Raw genomic sequence first — 27,632 nt, forward strand, 5'->3', positions numbered from 1 at the left:
GCGGGCGCTTGGGTGCGCGGTCCAAGTGCGAGACCAAGAAGTGGACTGTGCGACCCCGGCCCCCGGTTCACACCCAAATATTCCCATCCACACGGCATGATCCACGGATCCCGGGGCCAAGGATTCTGGGCTTGGCCCCGTTGCTGCACGACCCCGGTCGCTGAATGGCCGGGCGCCTATGACTCATTTTTAGATCCTGGACCTTCGGCAAGCTAGGGCAGCTTTTTAGCTCAACGCTCCACGAGAAGCTGTCGTCCATTGCGAGAAGCTGGAACAGACGCGACAGAAGTTGAAGACGCGACTCACATCTTGAGTAGATAACCGTGTCGTGAATTCAAGACCTCCCAATATTTACTACACCGCGTTCATACACAATTTTCGTTGCAAGGGACAACCGACATAGCCCTCTCCTCCTTTCAGGGTCTATGCGAGTCCCCCGCTCTTTTTTCATGTACTCTATCTGTATGCCCTCAATAAGCGCCAGTGGCCAACTCATAGTACATTACATACACATACATACACATACATACACATACACAAGGCTACAGGTCTGTCTCACTCAATCGGAGAAAAAATATGAACCCAACCCTCAGAATAGAAGCAGCATCAGACTTTCGCTCTTTTCTTCAAGGGGTCCCCCTTGACACAGTCTACATAGTGGTCCCGGCCAATCTCTTAACCGCCGGCGTTTAATCTATGTCGTGAACCTCGAACGGGCGCCTAACACTCGCCGTTCTTCCACCGTAGAGACCTCATATTAAAGAAGCGCACCGCCAGCGGCTACGGAGATTGTCCTCGGCCCACTGTGTCTCTCTTTCTTCCTCCGTCTCTCTCTCTTTTTTTCCAGCACAGCCTCATTGTTCCGCCCCCGCCCTTTCTCGTGGGGAAGAAAAAGACCACCAGAAGCCTCGGCGCGTAACCACCACGTCGTCCTCCCTTGAACTCGACTCCCATTCGCTCGCAACCACGCGCCAGGACACCACGCGCCGTGGACCAATCGGCTCCGCGTCCCCTCCGCCTTCTCCACGGCGGGCCGTGTCTCGAGCTGTTGCAGGGAATGAGTGGCTCGTGGCCTTCTGCAGCACCGTGGCTTCTGCTTCTCTAGCTCCCTTCCGTACGTCCCTAGCTCGAGCTCTGTCTGCTGCTTTCTGTTGCTTGTGGTTTCATGTTTCAAGTTTCACTCGATCTTCGGCGATTCCCTATCCTTGTCCTAGCTCTTCGCCCAGCTTTGACGGCTCTGCAACGCCATCTTCGCGAACAGACCAGCCTTTGAATCCTTTTTCGTCCCTACTGCAGTTTGTTCTGCTCCACTTGCCTCTTTGAGCACCCATGCTACAGACCAGCTGTCCATCTCGTTGTCTTTTTTCCGGTGAGGCGTCTCTCGGGTATGCACGATTGAAGAAAGCCTGATGGTGGTCTGGTGGTCCAGGTTAAGCTTCCATTGCCATTGTCATTGTCCATGTCGTGATGTCAAGTCGATAGAACATGAGATACAGCTATCTCTGCATGTAAAGCAATATGCCGCCCTCCTCAAGGCCATTATTCTATATAGATATTAGGCCTATAAACTCCATCCAAATCTACCAGACCACCAAGAAATATTTAACGTCGAATACTAGTATATGGTAAAAAAGGTGGCCTTTGGGGTTACGCAGGAGACACGAGCAAGCCTCACCAAGCTATCTTCCCCCATCCATCTCCTCCTCCCCAACCAAACATGTCACGAACTCACGGGGTATCCATCCAGTCCTTCCCTCTCTCCGCAAAGTAACTCGATGTACACTCTACATCCCTAGCCCCTCCTCGTTCCAGGTGCAAGGACCCGCATGCAAATCGCCTCTGAGCTTAGCTCGACTCGTCTTGTCTGTGCTGCCGTCGCGGTCTGCAGCTACCCAACGCGTCTCTCTTTTCCCCATATCACGCGTCTCCCTGGTGTTGTGTCTGCCTGGTTCCCCATATCGTGGATTTGACAGTCCATGTATCCACTCCCAAGGCTACCAGACTATCCAACCTCGCCACCGCCCTCCGACTCATCCATCGCCGCCGGTTGCGCTTCCGTCGCCTCCCGTCTCGGTGAGGAAGAAGCTGGTGACCTCGTCCCGTTGCCCGCTGCATGTGTCCCCCCTTCTCCGCTGCCTGTCCTGATTTTCCGGAGCGCCCTCATCATGCCCTCCAACTTCATCCTCTCTTGCACCACCATTCCTCGCGCGAATTCCCGGATCGCCCGGTGACCTAGCTTGTCGTGTAGTTCCTGCCACCCTGCAAGTTCTCCAGCTACTGTCTGCTGTGTGTACCGAAGTTCCTTTGCGATGTTGGCGGCTTCTTCCCGAGACTTCCGTGCTCGCTCTTCCTTCTCGTCATATAGCCTTTGCCTTGTATCATCCAAAAGCCCCAAGGGCCACCTTGATTTGTTGAGAGAGTTAAAGTTCCTATCAGCCTCACGCTTCGCGGCTCTCATCTGAGATATGAGAGACGGGGGTCGTGACAGGGATGCCAAGAGAGCCTGCACCGTCGATTGCAGGGCCAAGAGTGTCGAGTGAAGAGTCGCCTGAGCATTTGACTGGGTCGGCACGATCGACCGCACATATGTTTCAAACGCCTCGACGTGCGTGGTGGGGAGGAACTGCAGCGTTGAAACAGCTCGATGAAGTAGCACTGACGAATCGTACATGTCTGATGCACTGTTAGTTCATCACCGTTCATTGGAGCACGGCGTCTCATGAAATACGTACCTGCCACCACAAGCCCAACGTTGTTGGCTCGTCTCGTCGCGCTCTTAGTCGAGTAGTTGACGCTCCTAATCATTTCTCGGGCATGGTTGACAAACTGCTCCACCTCCCTCACATCCTCCACTGGCTCATACTCGTCCCTCACCTTCTCTGCTCTAGTCTCTGCTTTGAGAAGAGTCCGCTGCTCCATCATGTCCAGCTGTAGCTCTGGTACAAGGAAGAACTCCCATAGCATCTCGTGTGTTGCGAATGTCGGATGCATGAGCATGATCTTCAAGAACCAGTCCGCTCGAGCTTGCATATCCCGCAAGATCGCTCGCGAAGGCTTTGACGGTATTTGAAATGGCGAGCGCACATCGTTGAGCGATGGAATCCATGATGCCGGGTTCTCAAGTGCCAGTAGGTTAGGGAGGTGCTCAAAATCGGAGAGCGAACGGCGACTGGTCGTGACTGTGTAGCTGTCGTGGTCCGTTGGAGCAGCCGACTTCAGCACCAACCGTACGGTTGCGTCCTCCACAAAGAACGCCCTGACTACTCCTGTGATACGGGCATCCGGCCCCGGTGCCATGCTGAAGAGGGCAAGGTCGTCAATCTTGTTACGCACATCGTCGTCCTTTGCCAGTTCAACGGCTGTGAGGCCTCTAATCTCCTTGGCTCCCACGTCCACTCTTGGGTCAGCAAACAGTGAGCGAACCATGTCATATCTGCCGTATTTGCTAGCAACCATCAACGCCGTAAATCTCTTATCGTTCGTCGCATTGACGTCGACATCGCAGTACTGCAGGATCCTCAGGGCGAGACCTGCATCATTCATAATGTGCAGTATCGTGTTCCCCTTATTGTCGATGTGCTCGTCGATGTGCAGGGGTTGTCCGTCACGCTGGTAAGCCGCCGCTACGTTCAACCCAGCTTCAACCATCTCGTGGTAGTTTCCGTGGTCGTAAGATCGACAAAGAGCGAACAAGGGTGTTTGGCCATTCTTATCCCGTTGTCGCCATGGTATCAAATGGCCGATTCGTGTGATTAATGAGGGTGCGTTGAAGAGATAATGACCACAACTGCGCCCCCAGATGTCTTGCTGCGCCAGATATGATGTGAGCTGCTCGGGGGTCGTCGACGAAATCACAAAGTCGATGGTCATGTCTATGATTTGCGTATTACCGAGCTGAATGGCGGCGCTCAACAGGGTGGTATCCTCGTTGTTCATGTCGTCAAGAACAAAGGAGGCAGGGAAGCACTCGGATAGAGAAAGCAGATACTTGAGCGTCTCTGCTCGTTCGGCTTGAATCGCCATCATGAGGACAGATTCTCCAAAGGCATTGTTGGTTTGCGACAATCGGGCAACAGAGATGTCTCCCTCCAGGGCGCTCCCAATCGTGCCTATGCTTCCAGTACGGGAGTGGAAAGACACCTCAGACGCCTCCGATAAACTTCGAGTGTCCATAGACACCTTCTTCACCCTTCGTATGGGTATCGTAAAGTCATGCGAGTGTGTCTCATTGTCACCATTTGCTTGGAAGGGAAACACATGGCTGAGCCCTGAGCCGTGGGAGAAATGCTCGTATTGCGACAAGACCAATGAGGACCTCCGAGACCTGGTTGGGCCTGAAGACCGCGTGTCATTCTGAAGACTCAACGCAGTTGATGGCCGACGGCTTGAGATGGGAGATTCGGACAAATCATCGTCATCCGCAGCACCAACATCAGGCTCCATAATCTTTTTGAGGTCATCAAGAGTGCCAGTCTTTGCGGCATCCCATAGGGCTTTATTCCTTCGGCTTGCGCGTCGCAAACCCGCCGAGTCGAGGACTAGATAGGCCAGTACAGCTTCGAACGTGCTCAAGGCATAACCTAGCTCGCCACTGTCGACATCATCGATAAAAATAAAGTTCCGGACATAGATCAATCGAGCCTGGAGCTGCTTGACCTGAGATCGTATCACAACGTACAGAAGGAATGAGACCAGTGTGTCCGCGTTAACAGTCATGATAGGCTTCTCCGAGGACGAGTCTGATGGCACCGTATGTGACTTGGAGGAGTCTGTTAGCTGCGACACAATCTTGATCGTTGACAGCAAGAGACCCAGCATGACCTGCGGGCATGTAGCTGCAGAGATCTTCTTAAACTCTTCGACGGCAGGCCCGAGCTGGATGATGAGGTCATGTTTTGCCTTGGAACCACCATCAATGCCAATGCCCAATTGAGAGATGTCGATGAACTGCATCTTCTTGATCTTTGCTTCGAGCTCTAGGTCGTATGGTCGCTTTAGAGCGTTTAGCCTAGGGAAAAGCTGATTGTGAACATTCTCCGTAACATAGCGCTCAATCAGCTTCTCAACCAAAGGACCTGTCAGGTCTGTCGTGGCTCCCAACAAAGATAGTTGCTGCTTGTCGACTCCTTGGAAAAGGTCGATGGCAGCTGTAACAGCAGTTTCAAGTGATGCTCTCATAATGTCCTCGTCATCTTCGGCGTAGAAGTTTTCCATGACTGGAAGCCTGCTATCATCACCCGTACCCGTCTTTGCCGACATGCTGTTGGATCGAGCTCGTTTCATAGCACTGGTAATAGGCCCATCCGGTTCAGGGTCTGGGATATGCTCGGCCGATGGCGGAGGAGGTAGAGGCTTGCGGAAGACGTTGGTGAACTCGAGGAACAGCTTCTCGAGGCCGGGCTGCATCTGCCTTGCGATCATGGGGAAGTTGTTGAGTAGGTCATGGAAGCTCTTGATGTCCTTCTTGCGTGGAGCGGCATTCTCGGTCGATTCGGCGTTGGATGTCTGCTTCTGCTCGTTCATCTTTCGCTTCCTAATGCCAGGAATGAAGACGGCCGGAACAATCTTGTTCTCCTCCCAGATGCCTACAAGGGGCCTGGAGATAAAGTAGAGAAGCCATTGTCGTGGTTCAAAGACGTCGGGATAAAATACAATGTCGTTGAGAAGTTGAGCTTGCGCGAGTGTCTTGAAGCCTAGATTCAGTGAGCAAATGCACGCTTGCGCGGCGCAGGTTGATACGCACCTTTGTTGCTATATATGAATGTGTCCTTGATAACCACACTCTTGCCGTTCAGAGTAGAGAACTGCTTCGCCTTTCCTCTCACCTCGCGCAGGTTCTGGGCGCCGTCCTTAGATCCTGCTGCTCCATTCGGAGTAGGCACGCGGAGGACATGACTGGCGAGAAAGTCCTCCGAGGCGATGACCTCAGCGGGGGCTGAGCCGCTTTCGGTCTCGCGGAACGTAAGAAGCACATCCGTCGACGGGACCAGTAGGATGTGATGATGAACCGGTGTGCACTGGCTTGGGAGGGAGCTCTTGAAGAAGGCGGCCAGGAATGGGTTTAAAGGTTGCATTCATTCGACTTGTGGCCGGCCGTGTCGAAGCTTGGTCGACTCCCCAAGGTCGCGACGTCAGGGACGTGGAGGAGGGTTAAGTTCGCGGGGAGATGACGCAGGTCGTGAACGGATCGATCGGGATCGAGACACATGCAGAAGAAATAGGATTCCTTTGGCTGAGATCGAGTTCGTGTAGTTGTTTATGGCGCGACAGAGGTATGGCTAAATTTCATGACGGAGCGACTCGAACGAGGCATGCGGCGATAACGATAGCGATAGCGCGCGGTCGTCAGGAACAATGGAGCTATTGCGGAGAGCGAAATGAGTTCGGTGGAGAGTGCGAGTATGCGCGTGAGCGTAGGCGGCTGGAGAGAAGGTCTTGAGTGACTCGGTCGTCGTCGAGTATGGAGAAGGTTATCGCTTGGCTAATAAGGAGAGCTGTCGATCGTGATGTAGTCTAGATTGACGACGAGTGTTGGGAGGCTTGAGATGGAGCTGACCTCACTCACCCAGTGGAGGCACACAGGGCACGTTGCGGTTGTTGGAGATCGCCTAACTCTAATTTGTACTGGTACATGAGCTTGGCCTGATGTCAGGCATGAATGGCATGTTGAACCCCTGAGACCATGTACCGAGACTCAATCTGCTGCTGGCGGGCGCCAATCCGCTCCCGAATGCACCTGAGCGCACGGACTGTTATCTGATAAACCCCTGAGCTCCGGGCCGGGCCATCAATCCTCCGGGCTCTCCAAGTATCACATGTTACAGTCTGTGTGAATAGCATCCACCGTTTAGATACAGGAGACTTGTGTTTCCCAGCCACATTCACACAAAGCCCTCACAATTTGGTGTGGTTAGAAAGCGAGGTGGAATTATTAAATTTTCACTTCATTGTCGAGTCACTCGATATTGGGTCGTTTGCTCTTGTTCTTCGAAACGCCCGTGTGTAGGGCTTGAGTACAGGGTAGGTAGAGACAAACGAGTGCCAATTTACATTAACTCCTGTCTTGAACTACACCCATACCACAAGCTGCAGTGCATGCACGGGACTATGTTAGAACATCTTTGAGTCATGCTATCGTATCAAAGAGTTGCTCATGCATCCCGCCTTGAGTCTTTGTCTTTCAACATTCTTTCAGACGTGGCATCAAGCCTTCTGTTCAAAGAAACTAGGTATCAATGCTTTCCCAAACAACGCTACAAAGGGCCCTACGTGGACCATTGCCTTACTCTTGGACATCATGTTCCCAAAATGTTGCTTATAAGCACTCAAGTCTTGCCAAGAAACACCAAGACCTTCATCCACCAACACCCATCACCGATATCGTCATCACGATCCACCATCAACATCATGAAACCTTTCAAGCGACTCATCGATGCCGTCTCCTGGCTACGTAACGATCCCGAACAGGCCAGATGCCGCCAACAACTCCAGTGCCGGAACGTATAGCAAGTACCTACGCATCCAGAGGAGAGAAAGCCTGGGCTAAAGTTATTGGGTGGGGGAGGTTTCGTTTAACAGACGAATACCCCGGTGGTGAGTTCTATGATCTCTGGGTGTTACCCGGAGAAAGCAGGATAGAGTGGGTTGGACCAGTACCTATCGACCTGACGAAGAAGTCGATCACTCTCGCTGACCCTCTTCAGCTTGAAAAGAAGGAAAAGTAAATGTAGTGGTATATATGGGGAAGCGTGTATAGGGAGTTCAACTTGGTTGGTTCGGAAGCATGCAAAGCGTGAGGGGTTTCACGCAAGCCTGAGTCTCGTTTAGCTGAGAATTCTAATTAAATCCAATGATGACTCAAGAAATTTGGCTATACTGATCGAATGGGCGTGCTTAACTTGGAGTCCGTTGAAGGATAGTTGAACGAGAGAAGAATGTACGTCAAGACAGCTGCCTGTATCTTTAAAAGCGTACCGACTCCGAGAAGGTTCGACATTGACACAACTGCAATCCCCGTTTATCATTAATTCATGACGTCTCGGGTTCGTCTACTAACCCTCGCTATGTAGGTAATTCAGGGGGGGTATCATTATTTACATTGAGCTCGTAATAGCCTTGCACAGTGATCATAACATGCACCCATGATGAGTCTTTTACGTTTAGAACCAGTCCCAAATCTTCTTCCAAATGGGAACTTGTCCTGGTACACCTCCGACAGCTGGACCGCTCTTATGGTCCAGATCCATTCTCCTCCCGCTGTCAAGATCAATGCTCCAGCTACGCTTGATCGGATCAGAGCTACGCCAGAGCAACTTGCAGACTCCATATATGATTCCAAACAGAGGAATCAAAATGTAGGCATCTACAAAGTTGCCTGCGTCGAAAGGCGATAGCGTAGTCCAGCCCTGGACAAGGGCCAAAAAGACACAAGCTCCGAGACCGAGCCAAGCAAGATACGGGAATCCCATCGCCTTGTAAGGCAACTCGCTGATGCTTCGGCCCTGGACCTTCCAGGCGCGTCGGAATCGAATGTGGATGATGCAGATGCTGCCCCAGACGAGGAACGCGCTGACGCCGGAGAGGTTCACGATGTAGCTGTAGGCTCTGGCAGCGCCGGTGGAAACGTTCATCATCGAGATGGAGCCGACGGCGTTGGTAATGAGGATGGCCCAGACGGGAACACCCCTGCCGTTGGTCCAGCCAAAGACCTTGGGGGCCTTGCCGGACTGCGCCATGTAGAAGACTGTGCGTGAACCAATATAGATGGATGAGTTGATGGCGGACAAGCAAGTGACGAGAATGAAAGCGTTGATCAGATGGACACCTGGAACCATTAGAAAAGAACATGCTTATAGGATAGCGAGCACAAACCTCCTTGCCAGCCAGCAGTCTGAATAGCGATGGTCATCGGACTTTGCAGAGCCTTGGAGCCACCGTTGATGAGACCATCCGCATCAGCCCGGCAGGTGAGACCAAAGAAGAATGCAGATCCCATGTAGACGAAGATGATACGCCAAAAGACTTGTCGAATAGCCTGGGGGACAGCAACACCGGGGTTTCTCGTCTCAGTGGCAGCAATGGCGATGGACTCGACGCCAGAGTAAAATGTCGCGCAGAAGACAAAGACGGTCGCAACACCGCGGAAGCCATTGCCGTTGAAAGCTCCGGGATCGTGCCAGTACTTGAACCCGAGAGCTTTATCCTGACCGACCAGGCCACCAGCTGCGTAGATGATGGCGAAGATGAAGTATGCTGTCAGTCCGAGGAGCTTCAGCAGGGCAAGCCAAAACTCGGCCTCTCCAAATGCCTCGATACCAAGCAGCTGAAAGCCCAAGAAGACGGTCCAGAAGATGAGAAAGTAGCCCCAAAGCGGAATTACAGGCGCCCAGTAGGTGAGGATGCTGCAGATGACGTTGTACTCGTTGGCGAGGACGGCGGCCCAGATGATGAAGTAGTTCCAGCCTACGGCGACAGAGAAAGACTTGTCTACCATTCGCTCGGCGAGGGAGATGAAGGAACCTCCGCCGGGATATAGAGTTGTCACCTCACCGAGGGACTGCATGATAGAGAATGCAATGATACCTGGTGCAGAGTTAGCTTCATCCATCCATTATCTTCAATATGCCGCCGAGAATGCAATCTCAAGTCGATACTCGTGCTCACATCCTCTGTCAACATCAAGACAAAGGGATCCTACCAATGACACCAAAGCCGATGATAAGGGAAGCCGGTCCTCCCTTATTCAGCGCACCACCCGCGCCGACGAGCAATCCAGGTCCAATGATACCAGCCAGAGCCATCATGGATAGATGTCGATTCTTGAGACCACGCTTGACACCAGAGTCGGGATCCACGGAGCTGTCATCCGTTGGCCCACTATGCTGGTTGTAATCATAGTTGTCGCCGTAGTTGTCGCCATAGTCGGACGGGCCATCCACCGCGGCGACGTCTTCGTCCTCCTTTCGATTGAACATTTTGGTTAATCACCTCGGCCAGTTGGATATGTGTGGAGGAGAATAGTGGCCTGGTGAGAGATAAAAAAAAAAAAGTACGAGACGATAAGGCGAAATACAGTCGTTGAGGAAGGCCGCTTGTTTTGAAACCGGGCCCCACGAGGAGAGATGAGGCACGTATATAAAACGCCGAAAACAACGACGACGGGTAGAGAAAAGTCAAGATAAAGTTGAGAGGCTTTGGGCTGGGGGTTATGGCATCACCAGAGGGCCCGCTGTGCTAACGCAGCCGGGCGTAGAGCTCGTAAGAAAGAAGCAAGGATCGACCCCCCTCATGGTTCCCTCGAGATTGCTCTTATTAGGTACAATCCGTAGGTAATGGGGTTGGGGTTGTTGGGCTCGCGCAAGTCAGAGCTGCCCTCGGGATGGACTAGGGAAACACATCCCGGTTTTAGCGCTCACAGGGGTCTTGATCCAGCCAGACAGAGACGGATCTGACCTCGTCATGGGGAGTTGTCTGCGCCTTTGGCCCGGGTTCAGTTGCAGAAAGAATGGGTTCTGGTCTCGCTTCCAACATCGACGATCTGCCCTGTCGAGCCGTCTTTTGGTTCCTTGAGGCTGGACGAACACCCCCACCCTAGAAATCAAAGCATGTGGCTCTTTCTCCCCCGTTTGCGTGTGCCCAAGGTTGCATTTGTGGCGTGTGAATCGCCCAGTGGTTCTGCAAGAAACCCGGGGATAGCGAGATACGCCATAGGCAATGCCGATCACGACATCGAGGACCCTGGGCCAGAAGAACTTTGCACACTTTGCAAACGGCCGAGGGCCCGTATTAAGTGGCCGGGTGGAGATGCCTTAGCGCAAGACAATGAGACATTCAGCGTGGGTTCTTGAAGATTTTGAGACATGACGAAAGAGCTGTGAAGCTAGGATACGTTGAAGGTGTGAATCTCTAGCCATTGGGATGGGCAACTGATGGCGCACGGGGCTTGAGAGATCAGTTGATTGTCGAAGCCGAGAATGTCGGTTAGGCTTGATTTAGTCATTGTATCGATTATGCCATCTTCCTCGCAATGACGATGTTGAATTGCAGCGTGGGATTCACCAGTTCCGTTATCCGAGGCACCCAATCAACATCTCGTCTATCTCAGCCTCTCGAGACCTGCCCACGTCGTCTTTTCAGCCCATGGAACATCATCTTTCACGTGTCCTGACAGCTCAAGCCTTACTCGGCCTCTTCCGTATGAAGCGCCGGGCGAGTCCGGGCCATCGGCACGGGGCACGCTCCATCTCCGCTAGCATCTCGGCCTTTCCTTGACTTCGTCGTTAGGGCCGGGTCCGTAGCTCTTCGGACCGACCAATGATTTCCGGCATTTGAGATTTTATCATATAAAGACCTTGATTGGCTTCATATAAAGGCCAAGGAAATGGTCCCCGGGACATCGGCTTCTTTTCAACTCGCTCCAAAGATCTTCAAAATTGGGGCCAACCGAAGCTCCGAATAGGATGTGGACAAGCAATGTGGCGGTCTAACCGCCGTCTTGGCTTTCAGCAAGAGGAGAAACAGCAATAAGTTGAGGGAGTATTGGCCCTCGTAAATGCATCGTGATTCACAAGCGTGGCTGGCACATCCGATACCATTTCAAAAGCTCAGCCAAAAACAACCATGTTCCTAGTCCTCCTCGACTGTCGCTCAATCATCCGACCAAGTCATACCTCATCAGAGCCGTGATACCTCAAATCAGACCTCCACGCCGCCAAGCACCTCTTCGAATACCTCGAGGTTTCCTTCGTTTCTTCGATCAAACACGGCAAACCACACCTCCTCCCACCAACCGCCTTGGAACTCTGGCTCCTGCAGAACCTCCAACCAACAGTGAGCCACTTCCTTCGGCGGATTCCTGAACGCACCGCATCCCAGGGCACCAAGCACGAGTAGCCCATGATTCCGTCTCGCCGCCATTCGCAAACATATTCTCATCTTGATCTTCGTCATATCACGATCTGCGGGGTTCGCAAAGACGAGCCTGTCGATATATGAGCCGTCGGGTTGCTTCTCCGCGGCTCTGGCAACAGGTGGCGTGCGCAGAGCGGCAATGCTCAGTACGCTGACGATGGGAAGGTTCTCAACGTCAACATCAGGCATGAGGAGTTTGTGCCCGGAATCCTGATCAGAGCGAATGATGACAACATCTGGGCTGTAGACACCCATGCGCTGCTTCCATGGGTAGTATCGTCGATGTAGGGACAGATACAGCGAGCTGCGATAACAAAGGGCTTCCTCCTGGGCGCGCGCTCCCTTTAGCCATCCTCCGCCTGGGCTCACATTGCTGGCCATATTCAAGACTGCGACGCGGCCAGATGAGGGATCCTTTGAAGAAGCGAGGTCGATGGCGGCATTGAAAGAGTCATCGTTGACGATCTTGATAGTTGCTGTTCCTGAAGGTGTGCGCTTGGGACATTCAGCAGCCTTGAGCGGTTGAAGAGTTTCGTAGTAGAGCGCCTCGGATTTGCTGGCCTCGATGTCGGGCAACCCATTGAGAATGTCGGGGAGAACTGTTCGCGTCTCCTTGGCGACGGCGGCGAGCCCGGCGCCTTGCCTCCAAGGGTCTTTGCGCCTGTTGCGCCATGAACGAGAAGGTTGAGACGATGATGAAGCTGGTGTTGATGATGAAGATGGCTGCTCAGAGGTAGAAGCGGCGGGCTTGGATGATGGTTTCTTGGAGAGCCACATATCCAGCGTTCCCTGGCCTTGGCCTTGGCCGGAGTTGGAGGACATTTTCGATGCGGTATTCAAGGTAATGTCGCCCAAGAGAGTTGGATTTGATGAAATCGTCGTCAGGTTTTTAAATTCCTTTCTCGCTTGGAGTTTTGTCAGGTCCAAGTTCCGTTGGCACTCATGAGCTGCAAACGCGGGCTGTGAATATGCGCGCGTGCACACGTTGCTAAGCCCAGGCAACAACAGCGCATCAGTCACACCGAGCAAACCAAGCCAAGCTAGTCGCGACCATGCCTGTTGTTCAGCTCAGCCTCGATGGGCGCTCTTACAAGCATGCAATATTCTCGCAAGATGAGACTCGTGCGAAATCATCATCCAATTCCGTCTTCAAAAGCCCGCCCGGTAGCTTGATACCCAGAAGCCACATCCTCCTTTTAGCAACACGGTCTATCTACGACTCATCTTCCTATCTCATGATTCAAACCGGGGTATCATAATAGCTAAAAGTATGGTACATATTCATACATCTCCGAGAAAACACGGAGCTTCATGCAGGAGTCTTGATGGCTCCCTCTGGAACATCGTCCGAGGCCTCGAACTTTCTCGGGATGAGTCCTTCGGCCATATCGATTGCCCCTTTCATGTCGTTCTTGTTGAACAAGAATAGTCCTTGGATCGCCGCTGCGCTGGTGTGTCGATTCGATGGCTTTCCATCTGGTCCCTGTCCAAACAGGCCCAGCTCTTCAAGTCGGTTGAGGAAACGTTCCCGGCCAGAGTGATCCGTATCAACATCACCGTAAAATCGATCCCACATCTGAGCAGCCTGGTAGCGCGTAGCCTCACCAATGCGGAGCATCAAGTCCACACGACCAGGTCGGATCAGAGCAGGATCAAGACGATCGACGTGATTCGTCGTCAGGAAGGCAATCCGCTCCTCACCAGCAGCAACACCGTCAAGGGCGTTGAGAAGACCTGAGAAAGTCACAGTCGCACCACTATATCCATCGGCATCTCGTTGTCGTCGGTTAACAAACGCTGCGTCTGCATCCTCCAACAGCAACAGGCTCCTCTTCGGCAGCTTAGTGAGGAGATAGGCGAGCTTGTCGTCCGTCATGCCCATCTCGCTAAGATTGATCATGGCCACGCTGAAATCAAGTTCTCCTGCCAGCGCTTGGATGAAAGATGTCTTGCCACTGCCAGGAGGGCCAAATAGAAGATAACCTCGCCGGTACGGGATACCACGGTCAACATACCATTGCTGCCGGTTCAAGAAATCTTGCACGTCGCCCACGATGTTCTCCTTGACACCTTCGTCCAGGATCACAGAGCCAAGTGGTCGCTTCTTCCTTGGGTCTCCAAGAGGCACCCAGTCCATTCCTCGAGCCGAGTATACAATGGTCTTGCCCTCGTTCGCCTTGGCTGCCAGTTGATGCGCCTCGCTAAAGACTGACTCAAAAACGTGTCGGTGAGCCCATAGAGTCGTCATCTGAAGAATCTCGTGTGGTTCGCCCGTGTTCATGTTCGCCGTATTGTGCTTCTCGCGGTTGACGGCAATGTACGCACTGCCGAATTTGACAATGTGCCGTCCATAGCCGGGCTGCAGGAAGAAATGCGCATGTTGTGGCCCACTGACGCCGGGCGTTCGGGATGCGGTGGTTGTCGAAACGGAGAGGTTGTGGATTCGTGTCAGTCGAGAGGCAATGAAGCCTGGGTTTTCGCGGGGTTGTGACAGCCAAGCTAGGATCCAAGGGTAGGCGGGATCCTGTTTGCTGATCTCGACGTTGACGAGCAATCGACGCCGAGCTGCTCCGAGAGCGGATAATGCGCCTTTTCGTGCAAATGCTGCGACAGCGCCGAGAGAAGCGAGACCAATTCCACCCGCGAAGAGCGGGTTATCGAACAGGGCGTTGATGTTGAGCGCCGAGGTCGCAGCAGGTTCTGGCGCCTTGCTGGCATTGGGGAAGCTCGTGAGAGCTTCCTTGAGCGTTTCCTCATCCATCTTCGGCTGGACCAATGTCGGTTGAGTGGCTAGGCGAGCGCAGCTGGGTTCTTCGCTTTGGCCCTTGCAATCATCGCTGACGGGCGTGTATCAACTCGATTCGCTGGCGTCGTGGCAAGTGATGTTGGAGATGGGTAGAGTGGGTGTGGTTTGGCTGATCCTCTTTTTTTTCTGGAGAACCATGCACGTGGAGCCAAGTTGGAGGAAACAGTCCAACCAGAATGGTAGTTGGAGGCATTTTGGAACATAGCAAGAACAAGTAAATCATCAATTATTCCACATATAAGTCGCCTTGAATCCAAGTTGTCATGAATAGTGGCCAAGAAACCTCATCGTCAGTTGGTGTCTGTCTTCTAAACTACCACAGGAGAGACCTAAGCAACCGCTTGTAAAGGTTGGCATTGGTTAGGAGTAGGACATCAATTTTATATCATTTGATCCTGTCAGCTAATCATGTTCATAAACATGATATCGTGTTTGCTCCAGTGACGTCTGTAAGAATCTTCGTACTCCACACAAAAGAAGAGGTTCCAAGTCATTGATTGACCAGACGATCGCCAATCCGAATATCACTCGGTCCGATACTGGCCTCGTCGGACCGACATGTAAGGAGGCAGAGAGAACCTCGGCGAAGGCATAGATGGGATTGGATATGAAAAATATTATTCTTTGTTATGACAACTTATGATTTGTTGAGCCTTGCGGCGAGGTAGACGGACAGGACCTGCCTCACTTTGGGGTATGTCACTTTGTTTTGGTATAATATCATCAACACCGAAACACCACGATCTAAGATCACCAATCAACCGGTTCGAAAACAGCACAAAAAATTGCAAAAAATGTAAAAAAGAAAGCTGGTGGGCGACTGAGAGCGATGCTCCCGCCAGGGCTTGAACCTGAGACCTTCGCATTACCGGATACTCGGAATGAAGTATTAGTACGACGCTCTAACCAACTGAGCTACGGAAGCCAACCAGCTGTTGTTGAAGGGGAGCTCTGTTGTCAGGCACCAAGGAAGGCCTGCTCCGGACTGCGTTTCTCCCATGCTGAACCCCTGTATCGTGGACGGCCGTTGGTTGACAACGCATGTGAGTGGGGGAGCGGAGCGCCGGGAGGGAGCCTTGAAGGACTTCCGGAACCTCATCGCGAAGCGGGGTCGAGGGGACGAATGGAGGCACTGGTGGGGTTGGGATCTCGTAAGGACTACGTACTTGGTACGTGATGTAGGGCCTCGAATGGCGTCCAATTGCGGGTGAAAGGGACCGGACTCGGACCAGCCGATGAGGTAGATTGCAATTGAGTGACTTTTCGGCGCTTGAGAAGACACAATTCGTGACATGACGAGTTTCATCACTGACGGGGCGTCAGATCATGAGAAGCCGAAGACTGACTGATATCAACTCATGTGCCTGACGGATGTTGGTCCGATGCTGCACAAGCAAGCTTCGGCATTGATGAAGCAGTGCAAGGTATGGTGATTCTTCACCGCACACAGGCTGCAGGAAAGCCGTTCGGCATGTGCGTGTTAGAGCTCGAATTCAAATAAACCGCCATTGTCTCCCTGCTGGCCCATGTCCTCCTTCATGATGAAGTCCAGTGGCCTCTCGGGAATGTATCACCGAGAGCTGGTCAATTGTAAGCTCATGACCAGTCCGCGCTAGTGATGTCGAAGCTCCGCCGGAGGTAAATTGAGATCATGAATAGTGTCAGCACAGGATGTGTGCAATTCATATGACCCTGCAACGGGAAAACACGTTTCGGGGCTACGCAAGTGCGGCATATCGAGATTGGCTCTCGCCGGCACTGCAGATTGCATGAGTGCGTTAGCCTGCGCGGTTGGCTTCAGTTCGTGACATTGGGGTTTGGGGAGGACCGGGAGAGTAGGACCAGCGGGCTGACTGCCCAGCGGTGCCCACCCCCATCATGGCGCGCCAGCCAACCGTGTCCCTCACGATGTCCAAGTATGCGGGGGAAATGGGGTCACACGAGAACAAGGTCAGCGTGTTGCCAGCGGCGACGAGTGATGGCTCCCGATCGATGTGCTCCAAGGCCCAGAGCGTCCCGCATGTTTCCGTCGCGAGCCCCGAGGCGTCGGCTACGGTAGGAAGAGGTCTCGGCAATGAGGACATGATATAAGTCGGCTGCCCCTCCTCCTGACGGCGACCTTGGTGTGCTTGATTTCTGAATCCTGACAACTCCTCCACTCTTCCCACTAAACGTCGTCGTCGACATCATCGCTGGGTCGTCCGTCTCCCTGTCAAGCGTGTAAGTCGAGCCACTCTCCATCGTCGCAAAGCAAATCCAATCCCATCCACTGCAATTGATCCCCCAATGGGGCCGCTCTACCGGCGACTCCACTTTACCACCGAGGAGACATATACTTGCACTCTCAACAACGTCAACGAGCTGCCGCTAGCTAGCTCGAGTGAGTCTGCTGGGGAAGCCTTTCCTTGTTAATGTCTTGGTGCGATGGGGGTGGCTGCGCCGGTGTCGGGCTGTAGCGGAGTCGGGGTGGGCGAGGCGAGAGTGAGAGAGAGCCATGAGAGGAAGAATGAGGCGCGCAGAGACAGAGAATGCCAGACAAGAGACATATCGGCCGCGAAGCCGCCGGGGAGACACCGGGCATTGACGCCTCCGGGGAGCAGATCCGGGCTGAGGTGTGCGGTGAGCATCTTGCATCCGGGTGAGGCGGAATCCAATCGACTCACTTGTTGATGCGGTGAATCGGTCAACATCTCAGCCCATTCGCAGCCCTGGAGCTCCCCGAAGCTCAAGCAAGGACCCTGAATCTCAGACGATTCCCGACAGATGTTCGTCCTCGCCAATCGAGAGGCATCGTGTTGCGAAAGGAAATTGAGGTTGACGACTTGGCGAGATGAAGAGATCCGCTCTCTTATCATGCCTCTGGTCTGTGTCTCACCGACATGACGCTGTTGGATGTAGAAACAGCTCATGGCCTGAACTTGATGAACTCATTCTCGCTGGCGCACAGAGCATCCCCTGGAAGGAGCGTGGGATGCCCCTCCAGCCCTGGTCCTGTCTGCCCCTCCCCGCCCCTGTTCCTGCTTGTTTTGCCCCTCCCTTTTGCTCAACTGGTTTGCTTTATCGATAAGCTCGACAGACAGAAAACCCCGCGCAACGCCTCCCATCTTGGACCTACATCACTGACAACCTCTCTCGCTCAACAGATTTTTCATATTCTTTATCCCTCGACCTACCTGAGTTGACCTCATCTCGATCGATTCTTCCACCTTTACAAACACACACAACACAGCAAAAATGGGCGTCCAAGATGTTCTGACCCGCAAGACCGGCGTCATTGTCGGCGACGATGTTCTCCGTCTGTTCGAGTACGCTCGTGAGAACCAGTTTGCCATCCCCGCCATCGTACGTCAGACCGAAATACATGATGAAAAAGATGAAGCTAAGACTGTCTTGACAGAACGTCACCTCTTCCTCCACCGTCGTCGCTGCTCTCGAGGCTGCCCGCGATGCCAAGGCCCCTATCATCCTCCAGTTCTCCCAGGGCGGTGCCGCCTACTTTGCTGGCAAGGTATGTTTCATAATCATTACGAGATGTTACATCGAAGCTCACGAGATATAGGGTGTGAGCAACGGTGACCAGGCCGCCTCCATTGCCGGCTCTGTCGCTGCTGCCCACTTCGTCCGCTCCCTCGCTCCCACCTACGGCATCCCCGTCGTCCTTCACACCGACCACTGCGCCAAGAAGCTCCTCCCCTGGCTCGACGGCATGCTCGATGCCGATGAGGCCTACTTCAAGGCCAACGGCGAGCCCCTTTTCTCCTCCCACATGATCGATCTCTCTGAGGAGTCTGTTGAGTGGAACGTCGAGACCACCGCCAAGTACCTCAAGCGTGCTGCCCCCATGAAGCAGTGGCTCGAGATGGAGATTGGTATCACCGGTGGTGAGGAGGATGGTGTCAACAACGAGGACGTTGACAACGCCTCCCTCTACACTCAGCCCGAGGACATCCTCAACATCTACAACACCCTCTCTGCCATCTCTCCCTACTTCTCCATTGCCGCTGGCTTCGGCAACGTCCACGGTGTCTACAAGCCTGGCAACGTCAAGCTCCACCCCGAGCTCCTCGGCAAGCACCAGGAGCACGTCAAGGCCGCCATTGGCTCTGAGAACCCCAAGCCCGTCTTCTTCGTCTTCCACGGCGGCTCTGGCTCCTCCAAGCAGGAGTACCTCGATGCCATCAGCCACGGTGTCGTCAAGGTCAACATGGACACTGACATGCAGTTCGCCTACTGCTCTGGTATCCGTGACTACATGGTCAACAAGAAGGACTACGTCAGCACCGCTGTCGGCAACCCCGACGGTGAGGACAAGCCCAACAAGAAGTACTTTGACGTAAGTTTCCACACTCAATGCTGGTTTCTCTTGACATGTACTAATATGCTGTGTACAGCCCCGTGTCTGGGTCCGCGAGGGTGAGAAGACCATGACTGCCCGTGTCGCCGAGGCCCTCAAGGACTTCAACACTGCCGGTACTGTCTAAATGTCGATAACGACGTTTTCCGGTTGCTGTAATATCCCCAAGACTGGGACACGATGAGTGATGAATCGCTTGAAAAAGGAGGAATCCAAGGGAGACTCTTCCCATCGTTTGAAGTAACAATTGCTGTCCATTGTCGGTTGGGGCATTATGAGTCGACGAAAGTAGTAAAATAATGAAAAAAGAAATAGATGATGTACAAAAGCTGAGTGTTTGATGGTTTTGAACAGTTTGTGATTTGACTCCATGATAAGTGGTACCCGGCGTGATCATGACAAGGGCTCGACAACAAGACGCAAACCAAAAAGCCCAACCCAGGGCATCAGTTAGTTCAAACCGTTTCATTAATCGTGGAACGTATATAATGTGTTGTTAATATCGTACACGTGCAGCCTTGCTTCCCTCAAGGGGCGTCATGGGCTCCTCACAGGCCGCTCCGCGCATCACAAGGAAACATGTGCCGAGCGCTGTGTATTGTGTAAGCTATGCCCACCTCTTTTTCGACCTGCCTCTCCCTCTTTGCGCTTCTTTTGTTGCCATTAAATCCACCGCCGTAACCAATTGCCGCTATCGTTGCTGTCCCATCGAGATGGCTTTGGGCGCAACTACCAGCCCAGCAATTCCTTCTCAATCTTGGCCACGTCCTCGTCTGTGAGCTCCTGGGCCGCCTGGGCTTCGGCCTTGGTCTTGTCGAATCGCCAGAGTCCGCCAGTCTTGTCGGCGTCACCGTCGACTGGCACGCTGACGACCTTGCCGAGCTGCTGGAGGACGTCATCCTTGCCCTCGACGGCGGTGAAGTACTGACGCTCCCAGGTACGGTCCTCTGAGCGCTCCTTGGCGCGCATGTCGCGCTGGGCCTGCTCAATCTTACCCTTCTCGATACCAGTAGTGTCCATGTCGCCCTTCTGGATAGCTTCGGCGACACGAGCCCAGGCGCGGCGGGACTCAAGAGGATGCTGCTTGTCGATCGGGGCTACCTCGAGCTCGGTCTGGGCAGTGTTGACAGCGTCGTAGGTGGCCACAAGGGTGGACTTGGAGTTCGTCTTGGCGGGACCCGAGTAGATCTCAAAGGTCTTGTTCCACTGGCCAGTGACGTTGAAGAGAACCTCCTTCTCCTTGCCTGTAGGGCTAATAGTGGCGACAATGGTATTCTTCTTGCCAGAAAGCCAGCCCTTTCCGCTGTAGTCGATCTTGGCGGTATAGCCGCTGGAGCTGGTGATGAAACTTGAGCCATCAAGCTCTACGAAAGGAGCGCCGAAAATCAGACCCTCGATGTGGAGACCAGGAAGGGTGATGAGGTAGGACTCGATCTCGCCCGAGGGCAGAGGAACACGCAGGACGGCGTGGCCGATCTGCTTAACAATAATGGTGCTCTTAAAGGTGGCCTTCTGAGCATTGTAACCCTCCAGCTCGATACCGGTCTTGTCGTTGCGAATGCAGTAGGCGGTAGCAGGAGGGTGGTGGCTGACCTGCTCTGAGACGAGCGTGGTCTTGCCGGCCTCGTCGTTCCAAGATCCGAGGAATAGCTCGCCGAGGAAGGGGTTTAGGGGCTTCTTCTCGTTTCCGTACTGCTCGCTACGGCTGGCGTACTGGTGCTTGAGGGTCGAGAGGAACCACTTGAGGACTAGCATAGCCCGCTTGGCAGGGTCGGACTCGGCAGCGGGAGCGGTCAGGACGGGAGGGTGCGTTGCCCAGTACGCGGAGAACTCAGTGAGAGACTGCGAGGAGAGGATGAAGGGAGGAGCGGTAAGGGAGGAGAGGTCGCCATTGAAGGATGCGATAGACTATAGAGAAAGTCGCAAGGACGAGGGTCAGCAGCTGGAAACGCGAGCGCTTGCTAGCTCCATGGAATCGATGATCAAGGAGTATATAGTTACCTTGACGAAGGCGGTCCAGCTGCTGCTGTTCGCCTGTGACTGCGAAGGCGTGGTGGTTCCAGACATGATTGCTGATCGGCGATGTACCTATATGGAGGGAGGAAGAGTTGTCGAGGTTGGATGTAGGGTTGTCGCGACAGGAGGTTCTGAGAAGCGGTCTCGTGTGGTTGAGCGAGGGGCCCGATCGCGGATTGCGGGGTTGGCGGCAGGGAAGAACAGCAAGTCAAGACGGAGCACGCGGGGCACTTTTTCTACTCCAGCTGTAAGGGACCAGATGTTGGGGGGTTCCTGTTGGTTGTCGGTGTATGTCGGAAGTCAAAGTCTCGGTCGAAGGATGCTGGATTGAAGCTCTCGGTGACACTTTTGGAAGGTTGGCGGTTGTGGAAGTCTGAAGTCGGTTTAAACTGCTGCTTGAACCGGTTTCAAGGGAGAAAGGGGCAAATTGAGCTAGCAAGAATCAAGGTGTAAGGGAGAAGAGCAAGACAGGAGGCACATCGATTGAGTTGATTTGCAGTCGAGATTCACACTAGGCGGACAAGGCAATAAACGGGTAATTACTGGCTGATCACGAGACCACCTGTTCATCAGTAGAAACCACCCCTAGACGGGCTCAGGGAGATTGAGATGCGCCCATCACGGATCATGAGGATATTCCCCGTAACTAGGAGCGAAGCGCGGCTGTGCCCGTCCCCAGCCAGAACCCATTACGTCAACACAAGACACCTCTTTTTGACGCCTTGGTTGGGGGGTGGTGGTTGGTTGTCATGGATGCATCGCCTGTTCTAGCGTTTGATGGGCGCGCGCAGGGGGGACGGGAAGGAAAAATAGTCGGTGGCCTCCCCCCAACAAGCAATTTTTGCTAATCAAACATCACGTCACTTTTCTCGCGGCCCGGAAACGCTTCTTCCCGTCTGCCGCTTTGTCAGGGCCCTTGGACTTCGGTGTCCAGAATGGTGGATTCTTGCTTTGCTTTTATCATTTGTGAGTTTTTTTGTCCACGGGGCGATTGAGCTTGAACGGGCAACACGCGACACCCCACGAGGGCAATGGCTGGTTTGTGGGGCTGGTTAAGCTTGGCGAGTTAATCGTAGCTTCACAGATGAATGAACAACCGCTTGGTACCTAGTTATGCAAAAAACAACACGAGATCGTATTCTTTTTCTTATTCAGAGGGATCCATGGCGAACAACCCTTGATACAAGACCCCCATCTCATCACGTTTAGTGCCTCGACGTCATCTATCCCACCCCTGTCAAGAGATCTTCATCTTGTATGCATCCTCGAATGCAGTCATTTACACTTGCATCTTGACGAGACAAGGGCCATGGACAAAGACCGTCAATCTCAAAATCAAATCTTTTGTGGTATCTCGTAACTAAACTACAGCTTTTTTGGTATACACTAAAATATACATTTCTATCATCCCGTCGTCAAATACCCATCCATCTAAACCTTGGCGCCAAACATTGTACTGTACCCAATTAGCTGTACTTCCATCCCTCAATCAACTCCGCAACCTTGTCCAGTCCTCGTTGCATCGCCATTCCAGCCGGTGTTCCCTGTCGGTACCCTCCTGCGCCGTCCCGATCCTCCCAAACATCCCAAACAGCATTCGCGTGGTATTGCTTAGCTCCCTTCTCCAGTAACATCCTCACACCCCCCATGTGACCGCGGAGAGCCGCATAATGCAACGCCGTTGCGCCCCTATCGTTCTGGTGGTTGACGTCAATGCCCTGCTGGAGTAGTACCTTGAGAGTCGCCTGGTTGGCTGACGCCTCGAAGAGAACTGTATCCCCATGCGTTGTCAAAGCCTTCGCATTGGCCCCTAGTCGTAGCAGCAGCTGAACTGTTGAAAGATGGCCGTGAGAGGCTGCTACTGATAGCGGTGTTCGTCCAGGGAAGATGGTGCTCTCGAGAGAGGCACCGGAAGATACAAGTCGAAGTAGAATATCATCTCGCGCGTGCTGAGCGGCAACATGAATAGGCGTTGTCGGTGGCTCGGGCACAAGATACTCTCTATCATCGCCATAGCTGGTTGTGGGAGTCATTTGCAGACCAGCGCCCTGCTCTAGGAGCGCGCTCACCAAGTTCATGTCACCCAATTTGACGGCGTGAGAGAGCACGCTCATACCATCAGGCCCAACTCGCTCAACATCAGCACCAAGCTTGATCAGACGAAGAGCGCTCTGACTGTTGCCTAACTTGGCTGCCACTAATAGGGGAGTTTCGCCCATTTTGTCCAGGAGATCAATAGGGGCCCCTGATCCAGCCAGCAGTTGAAGCACATAAGGCTTATCCTTGTGTGCCGCCATATGCATAGGCGAGTATCCAGACTGGCCTTGTGTCACTGATGGGTCGGCTCCTTTGGCAAGGAGATACCGGACAGACTCATCGTGTCCCGTCGCGGCTGCAGCGAGGAGCGGCGTGTTGCCGTTTCTGCTCGACCCGTTTGGGTTCGCTCCGCTGTCGAGGAGAACCGCCGTGATGGGTGTGCACCGTGAGCTGATAGCCATCGTCAAGGGCGTGTGCTCTCGAAGTTTTCGATCGACGTTGGCACCTCGCGACACCAACACCTGCGTGAACTCTTGATTCCGCATAGAAATGGCCAGGTGAAGCGCCGTCTTACCATCCGGTAATCGCACCTCCAGATCCGCGCCAGCTTGTACCAGTCTCGTTGCTGCCCCCCATCGCCCATTTTGGATCGCCAAGTGCAGTGGAGTGTGTCCTTCGTAATCAACGAGGTTGAGGTCTGCTCCAGCGTTGATGAGAACGGGCAGTGTCTCGTCTTCGAGGACGTCCGAGGCAGCGGAGTAGTGAAGAGCTGAGCGTCCATCGTTGTTAACCGCATCGATGCGTGCCTTCATGTGAATCACAAGAGTCGCAAACTGCTCCGAAAACCCGCACTTGATGCCCCTCATGAGTGATGTATCGCCATCAATGGTTGGCTCGTCCACGTCGGCGCCAGCGACAATGAGAAACGCAGCGATAAGCATGTGTTCTTTGTCAAAGGCGCGATGCAATGGAGAGAGCATTGACCCAGGTAACATGATGTTTGGATCAGCGCGCTGAAGCAGGATCTCAAAGACGGTTGTCTCATCGCTCCGTTCGATGGCATGATGGAGTTCGTGTGCAATCTCGTTACTTCGTCGATAGGTCACTCCCGGAGGTGGCACAAGCGTATCCAAGAGCACCTGAATCTGAGTAGAGTCGCTGACTCTGGGCAGCACCACAGACCGTTGGTTGGGCGCTGTGAGCCTTCGACCGAGGCTTCGCAGAGCCTCATCGATGCCGACATCGGGCTCAATCACTCGACGCCTGCTGGAGACATCTTCACTAAAGCTATAGCCAGCCCTGGGTAAGTGTTAGGTTGAACTTGAAAGATAGTGGGTTACTTACCGAGTCGCGGTGTTGAGGAGAGTGTGAAGAGAGGCTTGGTGGGTTCGGAGTCGCCCAAGTGACTCTTTCAACGCTGCCTCATTCCAGACGATAATGAGTTGCGGCTCTGTGAGATGAATGCCGCTATCTCTGTCCGGTCCCTTGATGCGCTTGAGGGCTACCCTCAGCTCGTGGACATCCTTCGAGACTGAGTAGACGAATTCGTTATTTGACGCCCGAACAATATCTGCGCCGCCGTCAATTGCCTGGCTGAGGTCATGTAGCCTGCCGAGCGCGTCTGTGATGGCCCGACATTCCTTGGCCAGCGCCGACAAGGTTACCGGGCTAGTGTTGAGGCAGTTGGCGAGGCCTCTGCAATCGTCCGAGAGCTGGTCGCATGTGTCGATCAGATCTTCGAGGCTTTCCTTCTCGACTCGGCTTCGAAGGGGATCCATCCCGAGGCGATGGAAAATTTGATGGTAAATGAAGCAATCAAAACCACGCGCCAGCAAACTGCCCAAGACTTGCGCAGGAAACCTGGGGGTAAAGTACGATTTGACAGCTCTAGGACGCCCACTGCCCCAGCGGATCTAGACCGTGCTCCCCCGTGCTCGTGTTCGTGCGCTACAAGAGGGTTGAAGCCTCAAAGCAACAGAGTGACGACTGTCCGCGCTCTACCTGCTGCACACCGTCGTCACAGGCCGAGCTAACCCACAGGCACCCAGAGGCCCGAGAAGCAGAGCGAGTCGGCTTCTGGTCCGGTACCAAGGCCAACATCATGATTGTTAGCGTGGCTGCGTGGCAGATAGGATCCTGGGCGTTGCAGCGCAGTTAGCGCGACTCGCGGAGGAGCAGCCACCACAAACCGTCACCCAACCATTTGGGTCTTTGCCGATCAGCACCTAGAACGGCCTCGAATCGGCAGCTGAGCCAGGCTTGCCGGGTGACGGAGCCTGACAGTGGCGTCTGCGCCCGCGTCTTGCTTGAGTCGCTCTCGCTGCGTCTTTTTTCACGTTTGGTAGGCTAGAAGGATCTTTAGCTGCATGGGGAAACAAGGCCGCTAGAGGCATTGCTGACACTTCCATTGTGGTCAGTCAATTTGGTTCAATATCATGACGGTTGTTGCTGACCTCGAGGGCACTGATGGAGTGGAATTCTGCCGTAGTCTCGTGCGCAACGGCGAGGCGTTACTTGGTGCCGCAGATTCCGGCCGCGAGTGGTCCCCAAGCCCATCTTCCATCACCTTCGTATGATGTGGCATCAAGCGTAGCGCGGCTAGAATCACAGGTGGCTATTTGGTTTGATTGGTGAAACTGGTCAGGCTGAGAGAAGATCAGTTCCTGGCCTTGAAAGGCTGAACGCATCTGCAATCTTTGGCTCCTTGCCTTTGCCTTGCATGATGAACACAACTGTGCTGAGGAACTGCCGACGGGGCGTGCATTGCTGAAGATATTGGCAGAGGTCGTGTTTCTGTCGTGCAGCGATGGATCGGGGCTACCAGGGTCAAGCTGGGGGATCTTTGCAGGGATTGTTTAATCTGGACGAGGGCGCTCACGATGTGGGCACTAAATAAAAAGCATACTAAGCGCCAGAGAGGCAGTGATCGCTTCAACGGCAGCTGTTTCAGCACTCAATATCACGAGCCTATGAATACCTAGAATATCGTAAAAATCATCAATATCAATATGCTTGCTACACAAACGTCACATAGCATTTATTTACTGTCCTTATCAATCTACGTCTCATTGATGGCAATGAAACACACCCCCTCTGGACCGAGAGTGTGGATGACAACGGAATCGAGTTTATCCGGATCCAACTGAGCGGATCCGACACTTCTAGCCCCCGGCTTGGCTTCGGGTTGCGTCACTGAAGTCCCGGCCCTCCATTGCTGACTTGGACCATTTCCAACGACTAACTCGGCTGTTGTTCTCAACGCCCTGCGAGCCACGTTTCACGTACGCGCACTAGCATCTACTCTGTTCCCTCTACCGCCCTCCAAGACTTGCCCACTCTGGCTGGAATAATCTGGAAAGGCTCGCCGGCGGACGCTCAACACGAGAGGTCCCAGCGGCCGCGTATTACAATGACCCAGCCATCCACACAACCGCAGCTCACTCCACAGTTTTGTTTCTCTTATGGAACACTTCGAGGTAAGTCTGGGCGGTTCCTGTGTAACGACGCCACAACTGCGCAGTCGATTGACTTGAATCTAGACTTCCTGCGACTCTCGAGATCGTCGATCGACGACTCCATCACGCAGAGCCTCAATGCTCTAGTGACCCCTTCTCGATCCGGGTTCGATCCCTCCTCCACCTCCCAGCGCTCCCCGAGGCCCATTTCAAAACAGATTGACTCCCAGACATGCTCGGAGTTTAAAGACAAGGTGCTGTTCCCGTCCTGGGAGGCGAGAGCCGAGGTCTTGAGCTACTGCGCTCTTGTGGCCGCGAGTCCAGACCCCGACGACCCCGATCGAACACTGAGGGAGCTTGAGAAAGAGAAGGACCGCGAGCGAGTAGTTGATGAGCGATTGGACCCATACTCTGGCAGATTCTTCCCACGAGAGGCGCGCACCGAGCGCCTGGCTTCGCTTGTCCGACAAGAGAGAGGCGTGGAAAACATCGTACGACATAGAACCTGGGAGGTAATACAACAACGATGTGGCGGTGATCCGTTCGACGGCTGGGAGGATGCTATCAGCATCTGGAAGAAGGAACGAAGCTCGAAGCCACCAGTACAGTCATGACGGCTTGGTGTGGCTCTGCCTTGTATGATTGGGATAACGACTGACCACCCACCCTCTGGGTAGGGAACTTGTAAAAGATGTACAACATGGAGAGGCGCATTTTTATGATAGAGGACCCAACTCTTGTACGATGAATATTGTCATACGAAACTCTTCAACACAATAAAATGAAGATCAAGTTTACGATTTCGTGGTCGTCATGGTTATCCGTGTAGGTTCATGAGAGCCCTGGATCAGGCAACCGGTCAAATTTCGACTTGTGTAATTCACAGGCTGAAATTCTCGTTACACAGCTACGAATTATCATTCACATTTTTCAGCATTAAGAACAGGTTTACCCAACTCATTGGCCTCTTTCTCCTCATATCCGGAGGCGATTGTTGCCTTCAATGAGCAGAGCTGGACAGAGTCATGGATCCTGGGCTGCCCCGCCAAAATCA

The 27,632-nt window shown here is 53.5% G+C and overlaps 8 protein-coding genes across 8 annotated transcripts; 2 read left to right on the forward strand and 6 right to left on the reverse strand.

The window, feature by feature from the left end:
* Positions 1–2,002: 2,002 nt before the first annotated feature.
* NCS57_00833100 (uncharacterized protein) lies at positions 2,003–6,074 on the reverse strand (the record flags this gene model as incomplete). The annotated part of the gene is made up of 3 exons (XM_053058150.1): positions 2,003–2,673; positions 2,733–5,693; positions 5,744–6,074. The coding sequence occupies 3 exons, from the start codon at positions 6,072–6,074 to the stop codon at positions 2,003–2,005; spliced, it is 3,963 nt and encodes a 1,320-aa protein (XP_052911981.1).
* A 2,085-nt stretch (positions 6,075–8,159) lies between these two features.
* On the reverse strand, positions 8,160–9,974 carry NCS57_00833200 (AA-permease domain-containing protein; the record flags this gene model as incomplete). The annotated part of the gene is made up of 3 exons (XM_053058151.1): positions 8,160–8,824; positions 8,872–9,582; positions 9,698–9,974. 3 exons carry the CDS (start codon positions 9,972–9,974, stop codon positions 8,160–8,162), a joined length of 1,653 nt encoding a protein of 550 aa, XP_052911982.1.
* Positions 9,975–11,694: 1,720 nt separating this feature from the next.
* NCS57_00833300 (DUF2263 domain-containing protein) lies at positions 11,695–12,732 on the reverse strand (the record flags this gene model as incomplete). Its single annotated transcript, XM_053058152.1, has 1 exon — positions 11,695–12,732. One exon carries the CDS (start codon positions 12,730–12,732, stop codon positions 11,695–11,697), a length of 1,038 nt encoding a protein of 345 aa, XP_052911983.1.
* Positions 12,733–13,219: 487 nt separating this feature from the next.
* Positions 13,220–14,671, reverse strand: NCS57_00833400 (uncharacterized protein; the record flags this gene model as incomplete). Its single annotated transcript, XM_053058153.1, has 1 exon — positions 13,220–14,671. The coding sequence occupies one exon, from the start codon at positions 14,669–14,671 to the stop codon at positions 13,220–13,222; it is 1,452 nt and encodes a 483-aa protein (XP_052911984.1).
* Positions 14,672–17,950: 3,279 nt separating this feature from the next.
* On the forward strand, positions 17,951–19,197 carry NCS57_00833500 (Fructose-bisphosphate aldolase; the record flags this gene model as incomplete). Its single annotated transcript, XM_053058154.1, has 4 exons — positions 17,951–18,058; positions 18,114–18,224; positions 18,276–19,049; positions 19,108–19,197. The coding sequence occupies 4 exons, from the start codon at positions 17,951–17,953 to the stop codon at positions 19,195–19,197; spliced, it is 1,083 nt and encodes a 360-aa protein (XP_052911985.1).
* Positions 19,198–19,799: 602 nt separating this feature from the next.
* NCS57_00833600 (uncharacterized protein) lies at positions 19,800–21,137 on the reverse strand (the record flags this gene model as incomplete). The annotated part of the gene is made up of 2 exons (XM_053058155.1): positions 19,800–20,978; positions 21,072–21,137. The coding sequence occupies 2 exons, from the start codon at positions 21,135–21,137 to the stop codon at positions 19,800–19,802; spliced, it is 1,245 nt and encodes a 414-aa protein (XP_052911986.1).
* A 1,415-nt stretch (positions 21,138–22,552) lies between these two features.
* On the reverse strand, positions 22,553–24,901 carry NCS57_00833700 (uncharacterized protein; the record flags this gene model as incomplete). The annotated part of the gene is made up of 2 exons (XM_053058156.1): positions 22,553–24,422; positions 24,468–24,901. 2 exons carry the CDS (start codon positions 24,899–24,901, stop codon positions 22,553–22,555), a joined length of 2,304 nt encoding a protein of 767 aa, XP_052911987.1.
* Positions 24,902–26,532: 1,631 nt separating this feature from the next.
* On the forward strand, positions 26,533–27,192 carry NCS57_00833800 (uncharacterized protein; the record flags this gene model as incomplete). Its single annotated transcript, XM_053058157.1, has 2 exons — positions 26,533–26,599; positions 26,663–27,192. The coding sequence occupies 2 exons, from the start codon at positions 26,533–26,535 to the stop codon at positions 27,190–27,192; spliced, it is 597 nt and encodes a 198-aa protein (XP_052911988.1).
* Between the last annotated feature and the right edge of the window lie 440 nt (positions 27,193–27,632).

The sequence above is a fragment of the Fusarium keratoplasticum genome, chromosome 6, assembly GCF_025433545.1.
Source record: "Fusarium keratoplasticum isolate Fu6.1 chromosome 6, whole genome shotgun sequence".
Taxonomy (NCBI): domain Eukaryota; kingdom Fungi; phylum Ascomycota; class Sordariomycetes; order Hypocreales; family Nectriaceae; genus Fusarium; species Fusarium keratoplasticum.